This window comes from Rhinolophus sinicus, linkage group LG01, assembly GCF_036562045.2.
Source record: "Rhinolophus sinicus isolate RSC01 linkage group LG01, ASM3656204v1, whole genome shotgun sequence".
Classification (NCBI taxonomy): Eukaryota; Metazoa; Chordata; class Mammalia; order Chiroptera; family Rhinolophidae; genus Rhinolophus; species Rhinolophus sinicus.
In genome coordinates, this window is record NC_133751.1 from 205,820,768 (window position 1) to 205,827,918 (window position 7,151).

At 61.6% G+C, this 7,151-nt stretch overlaps 1 protein-coding gene across 1 annotated transcript; it reads right to left on the reverse strand.

The window, feature by feature from the left end:
• Positions 1–3,586: 3,586 nt before the first annotated feature.
• On the reverse strand, positions 3,587–6,756 carry GBX2 (gastrulation brain homeobox 2). Its single transcript, XM_019740879.2, has 2 exons — positions 5,812–6,756; positions 3,587–4,790 (listed from the first exon to the last, which is right to left on the reverse strand). The coding sequence occupies exons 1-2, from the start codon at positions 6,329–6,331 to the stop codon at positions 4,267–4,269; spliced, it is 1,044 nt and encodes a 347-aa protein (XP_019596438.1). The 5' UTR covers positions 6,332–6,756; the 3' UTR covers positions 3,587–4,266.
• Positions 6,757–7,151: the final 395 nt, after the last annotated feature.

Sequence of the window (7,151 nt, forward strand, 5' to 3'; positions counted from 1 at the left end):
GGATCTCCCGGGGGACAAATAGGGGCACATGCATAGGAGTCTCCTTTCCAGGGAGGCCGTAGCTGGGCGCGTGCAGGCCACTCTGTCGCATCCACACCCAAGTCCCCCGCAGGCGAGAGGAGATGATGTGGAGGCCGAATCTGCCGCCGAACCCGCCACAGGGAGCAGGGAAGGCCCCGAGGCGAGAACCAGGTGGTGACCAGATCCCGAGGCCGCCAGAGTGTCCCTGGCTTCCCCCTGCACCTAGAACCCCCTGCCAAGGGGGACAGCATGGCTCCACTTGGGACAGGCTTGGGGCTGGAGGGGGCAGCCTCGGAGGCCCTCTGCTAGGCTTGCCAGACGCAGCTGAAATGATTAAGCCAATTAAACTGGAACAAACAGAACAAACAGACTCAAGACCGAGTGGACTCGGACCTGGAGAGAAAGGGCATGGTGGAATGTAGGTGCTCGACTCAGCTACACGCTGAGTGGGGAGGCCTGGCCCGCAGACAACCAGATTCTAATCCGGATGGTCCAACGAGTCAAAGCCGGTCTCGACAACACGTGGAGAGCCTCCACCCACTTCATTTAGCTGAAGAGGCCCTGAGAAAGAACCCCCCACCCGGGGGAGGGGCTGAAGACTGGGAGGTGAGAGCTGGGAGCGGAAGCAGGCACTAAGTCTCATGATTCCAGCCTGGATTGGGGTTGGGGAAGGTCCCCCAGGCCACCCCAAGGGGTACTCCCAACCTCTGCAGAGAGCTGGCCAAAGAGGTTGCTTGAGGCCCATGACCGATCTAAACAGGGCCCTACCCCGGGAACACGAAGATGTGGCTGTTGCTTTTCAAAGTACCCTGTATTCTCCAAAGCGGGTGAGGAGTGCCGCGCGCCCTGAGGAGCCAGGGCGGGATCGCCTGGTCGAGTGGTTGTTGAGGGGGGGCCTTGCACCCCTCCCCGGGGGTTGGTAAACACGGTGGAAGCAGCCTAGAGGGCCCTAGTACACGACCGGGGCCGCAGGTCCATGGTGCTCCCAAGTGTAATGATTTGATCTGCAGATGTAAGTGGAATTTATTGTAACAACAAATATAGTGATGTCAAAACCCAGCCTTGGATTAAAGGCGGCAGCCAAAGGGGAAGTGTATTAATTTCCAACAGCATCTCAGGCCAGCGCCTATTAGAACAAGCGATTCCTCAGGCCCCCCCATCAGAATTAATCATTGGGAGTTAATTTGAAGCTCAGACAAGTTGCTGTTAATTTAGTGCAGGGAGGACGGGATGGAATAAAAAGCTGAGGTGCTGGCCGAGCCTCGTGGGTCTCATTAATCAGCCAGCTGAGACGGCCTGGCTTGATTACAATTTGCAAAAAAATTCATTAGGGCCCGGGCGATTGACAATTTTTCTCTCTGCCTGTGATGTGACTCATTAGGCAGCCAAATGAAAGCCATGATGACGGCCATGATGACAGCGGCCATCAAGCGCCGCTTGTTTATCTTCTTCCCCTCGGCCTGTCGCTAGGGTCTCGGCCTCGGCGCCGGGCTCTCGGGGGCGCCCCCGCGGTCAGAGATTTGGGAAGAGAGGGAAAAGGTGCCCCGAGAGGGCAGGGGGACCGGTGTAGTGCCCCCCCTCATCCTCGTGCTTCCAAATGGCGAGGATCGCGCCGCTGGGGAGGGCCAAGGAGGTTGGGCCCTGGGGTGAGGCTCCCTGAAGGCGGCCCCCCATTCCCAGGGAGCTTCACTTCCCCCGCGGTGTTTGCGTAGCTAAGGGTTCGGGCCTCTTTGTGCCTCCGGTCGTTGCCACCGGCCTTTTGAGGACCTGTTATGGTGGAAGGGTATATAGGGGCGCGGGGGTGGGGGGAGGGTGCGGGACGGACTCCAGGATGGCCTGTTCTGGATACCCAGGGTTCCTCCCTAAGACCCCGAGTGTTGGGGGGAGGCGCCCCCGCCAGGGAGGCCGCAGCTCCCCACGCCCTCAGCCGGGGACCGCGTGCGCCACCAGCCAGTTTCGCAGGTGGCACACATCCGGCCCGAGGACTGACTGGCCCAGTTGTGTGGGTGGGGGTGGGGGTGAGTGTAGGCGGCGTCTCCTCCAGCCTCGACTGCCGCTGCAGTGGCGTGTGGCTAGTGGACACCTGCCCCGAGATGACGCCAACCTGCTACCCGAGTGCGCAGAGCGGCGGGCCACCCGCGGGGAGCAGCCCTTCCTTGAGGGGCTTGCGCCAGGGCAGGAAACCGCTCGGGCGCGCCACCCCACCAGCCGGCCCCAGGCCGCTGGGTGGAGGACAGCAAAGAGCCTCCGCAGCGCTCGGTACACCGAAGAGTAGGCTGAGGCCCTCGGAGGCCAGGCCAGGCCATTTTATTGTGCTCAGAAACAAGCCTGGGCCATTGACCGCTACGGGAAATCTTGGAAACGCGGCAGGAAACGGTGACTCGGTTGCGCCAGGCCCACACCTTGCACCTGGGCTGCGGGGAGGTGACGGGTTGTACACCGTATAAATTAAGTCAATATTAATACTGACCCACGGCGACGCGTTTCCCCTTCTTGGGCTGAGAATCGCGGTGGGTGCGGTGCGCGACTGACGGCTTAGCTATCGCTTCCACGGCCTCAATTCGGGAGGCTGAGGTTGGAGAAGCCACCAGCTTCTCTTCGCTTTTCGGTTTGGTGGCCGCAAGGGCTCTGCCACTGCGCCCCCCCTCGCTCGCCCGCTCCACGCCCCTGGGTCACCTCTGGCCTGTCCACGGCAATCTGCGGTGGGCCTGCATGCTCGAGTCTGGTAGGGTGCTTCCGAGGCGTGAAAGGAGCGAGCACAATGGCCTGGACTCGCTGGACACGGTACCCAGGGTGGGGGTGGGTGGGATTGGGGAGGCGGACACGCCCCTCCCAAGCGGGGTTCGCGGCCAGTTCTCAAGCACCCCTACAATCAGCCCCCAACGGCCTGCGTTCCTCCCCTACCCCCTTTGTGCTGCTCAGCATCTGGGCGCCCTTGTGGTGGGACGGTGGTCGGGTCCCGCCCCCTCGGACCCCGCCCGGAGAGGGAGGTGTCCGGCCCGCAGGAGCTCACAGCCCGCCTCCGCCTCCGCCCCCGAGCAGAGCGCTGCCGGGAAGCCCAGTTCTGCTGGCTGAGTTTCTACTCCTGTCGGAAGATAATGCCCCGACCTGATTTATGGGCGCTCGGCCCCGCCGGGCGAGCGAGCACCGCTTCTTTTCGGGTCGGGGATGGTTGTGAGGAAACGCGTTTCCTCCCTGGCTGTGGTCTATTTAGAACATCAGGAGTTTGTGCAAAGCCACCAGCACTGCGTTCGCTTTCCCTCCTCCTCGGGCCTAAGTCTGCGGCCCCTTAGGTACGGATCAGGCTGTGCGAGCGGGGTCGGGGGGAAGGTGATGTTAGATTTCTAAAGTGAAAATTAGGTTTCCTTAAATTTATAGTCCAATTGGAGCTCTTGCTCTCCCATTTAAAACCTGGTAAGGTGCCGTGTGGCTCATGTCCAGCCAGCCTGAGAACTGGCCAGGGGATGTTTATCCGGTTCTGGTCCCAGACCAGCTGCCCAACCACGCGCGGGCGGTGCACTCAAACCAGTCGAATCTGGACACACTCATGAGAACCAGGCATTCGTCGTTTTTCCCCCCTCTCTCTTTCCTTTTTATTATTCACAAGACTGAGATTGTTTAAATGTCATAACTTATAAGAAAATAAGCTACATTGAAATAAATTAAACACAACAGAGACGTGCTTCAGACTTGGCTCAGATAGGATATGCAACCCCAGGAAAGAAAGCCAGGCAAAACCAAAGCAAAGCAAATTTCCAGGCTGTCCCAAAACGTCTGCTTTTCAGTCAACTAAAAAAGCCAGAACAGAAACAAAAATAAGTGGCAACCCCAGTGTGTGTTCTTGTATGTCATGTTTACCTTTGGAAAAGTATGGAAAGGTGGCTGCTATAGGTGACCGATTGATTACAGCAGAAGTTTTGTTTTCATCTGGAATGTGAGTGGAGAATATTACTGGGTGGTTTGGTCCTAGAACTTTCAAAATACTGCAGCCGAGATCCAGTCTATATAGATATCTATGTACAAAGTAGGGTAATATAATAAATATTTAGTGTGTCTTCAGCTGTAGCTGTAGCCCCTTCAAAAGCAGTCTTTTAAGCCTGTTAAATGAATATACTCTCAATTGACTTGGGATGTCCAAAGCTGGGTTGCTGCTGAGTCTTGCTTCGAACGTGCGGAGTCCGCCCTGGGGCCGACGTTGTGGCTGTGGTTTCTCCACGGCGGTCGGGCCCTGGCCCTCCCTGAGCCCTAGGGCCGGGCCTGCTCCAGCTGCTGATGTTGACTTCTAATGGCGAACCTGCTGACGTGGACGGGAATGGGGACGACGATCTTGGGGTTCCGGGAGGGCTCCCCTGTCTTGGAATTGGCATTGCCGGCCTTCACGCGTTTCCACTTGGCCCGACGGTTCTGGAACCAGATTTTCACCTGCACCTCGCTGAGTTTGAGCGCGTGGGCGATCTGCGAGCGCTCGGTCAGAGAGAGGTACTTCTTGCAGTGAAATTCCTTCTCCAGTTCCAGGAGCTGCTCGCTGGTGAAGGCCGTCCGTCGCCGCCGGTTCTTGCCGGTGGACGTGGTGCTGCCTGCGGCTCCGCCGCTGGGCGGGGGCTCCTCCAGCGCGTGGCCGGGGTCTTCCTCCTTGTGGGCCGCCTGGCCAGGAAGATTGTCATCCGAGCTGTAGTCCAGATCGCTCTCCAGCGAGAAACTCTCCTCCTTGCCCTTCGGGTCGTCTTCCACTTTTGACTCGTCTTTCCCTTGCCCTCTGACAGCCCCGACTGAAAGCAAAACCAAACGGCGTTTTATTACATGTCGCACACTGGCCTGCCTTTCCCCTTCCCACCGTCACTTGGGCATTTTTCCCCCTTAGCGAATTGTCTTTCTATGACATTAACACATTGTGGTTTCCTGGCCTTTGAGGGGTGGGGGGTGGGGGGCGTGAGAAAGCTCAAAGGAGAGGAGGGGACAGGACAGGCGAAGGCCCTTTGCCCAGATCCATCACTCAAGGGGCCCGCCGAGGCTCCTCTGCACCCTCCCAGCCTCCAGTAGCTTAAGGCCGAAGTAACAGGAGGCGTCAGGCCCAAGAGAACGTCCTCTTTGTTCCAGGGATGGGGGTTCGGTGAGGACTGAGTGGGAGTTCACGATCCCCCCCCCAGTGAATATTTGGTGAACCTCAATTTTCGTCGCAGCCAGAGTGGAGACGTAGGAAGGTGCAGATCCCAGACCGTGTCTTATTATTTTTTTTTTTTGAGACAGAAAATGTTGGTCAAAGGGAAGTTTGATAGCCTTAAGAGAACTTCCCACCAGACACCCCAACATACACATGCAGACCACAGCCTCCAGGAATCCGATTATCCCAGGCGAGCAGTGAGGGGGTTCAATCAGGCTGGGCATCCCTGAGCACAGGCACTGTGTGCAGCCCAACCCGCCTCCCCTTAAGGCTGAAACCTAGCGGGGACCCCAGGTCACCGCACGGGAAAGGGCAGGGTAGAGTCGGCCAAACTCCCCACCAGACAGATATGCTGCCCGGTCCAGCAGCTGGCCAGAGGCGCTAAATGCCACCCCCACCCGGCCCAGCTAGTTGCTTGGCTCTAAATGCCTGCCCCCGCCTCCCCCCCGCCACGGCTCAGCGGCGCAGCTGGGCCGCATACTACGGCTCCGCAGGCGGAGGGGGGGGGACCTGGGCGGGGGTCGGGCGAGGGCTCGGCCTCGCCCCCTTTGCAAGGCTGGTAACCCGGAGCTGGCTCGCCCCCGCCTCCTCCCGCCCCTGCGCCCGGGTCGCGCGCGCCAGCAACTCACCGAGTGACGCCTGCACCGCCTCCGCCGCGGAGAAGGCGAGCAGCGAGCCCTCCTTGGCCAGGAAGGCTTTGCCATCGTCGGCGTCGGCTTGCAGCACCTCCGCCTTGTCGAAGTTGCCGCCGCCGGGCAGCGGCTGCGGCGCGAACTTGCGGGCGGCCGCCGCCTCCTGGTGTTGGGGAGACGCGGAGAAGCCGCCGGGCAGCGTGGCCATGAGCGTGGAGGTGAGCGCCATGCCTTGCGCCAAGCTGGAGCAGAAGCCGGTGGGCAGGCTGGGGATCTGGTGGTGAGGGTGTGCGGGCGGCAGCGCCGGCTGCAGCGCGGCCTGGGGCAGCGCGGGCGGCGGCGGCGGAGGCGGGAGCACCACCGGCCGGTAGGGCATGAACATGGGGTAGCCTGTGTAGACGAAATGGCCGGGGCTGGGCTGCGGCGGGCTGCCGATCAGCGAGTCTATGCTGAAGGCGGTACTACTCCCCAGCGGGCGCTGCATCATCATCAGCGACGGCGGGAACGCTGCGCTCATAGACGCGCTCGGGAGAGGCCACCGAGAGGCGAAAAGTCCCTGCACCGCGCCGCCACCAGGAAGCCTGCGGGGCGCGGGGTGCACAGCCGGGCGTGCGGGGCAGGGGCGGAGCGGTACCCGGAGAGCAGACGCCGCCGCCCCTCAGTCCTGGGCCCGTTGCATGCCCGGTGGGTGGTACGCGGGGTGAGGCCGTGCACCCCGGAGTGGAGAGGGCGCCCGGGCCCCGCAGGCTCGCTGGAGCCGCTGCCCGCCGCTTGCCCGGCGGAGCCCGCGCGCGTCGCGTCCGCGGCCCTTGGCCCCGGCTTACAGCCGTCGGTGCGTCCGTCTGTCCGTCCAGCAGTCCGTCGCCTCCCACGGGTCGCTGGGGAGCGCGCGAAGCTGGCGCACTTGTCTTCCGCGGGCGCCGCCAGCACCTTTAAATCGCGCTCCTCTTTCTCATTCACATTTTGCCTGCTGCCCGTCCCGGCTCGCGTCACGTGGGGCCGAGCGCCGCCCCCTATTGGCTGCGCCAGGAGGGGCGGGGAAGGCGAAGCTCCGCCCCTTCCACCAGGGCAGGCCGCGAGCTAGCTGCAGGCGCCACCAGCCGAGCGCGCGGGCCCGAGAGCCCGAGTCTGCGCGCCCTGCCCGCGCCGCGCAAACTTGAAAGGGGCCGTTGGCACCCCCAAGGCTCGAATCCCGAGGCCCAGCAACCCCGCCGAGGCCGCCTCCAAGGGCAGCTTCCCGGCCTGGGGCCACCGCGGCTGGGCCGAGGGCGTTATATTTCTTTTGCGTTGGAATAAACCTGCCCGCGGCTACCCAAGTTCTGGGAGCTACTGCTGCG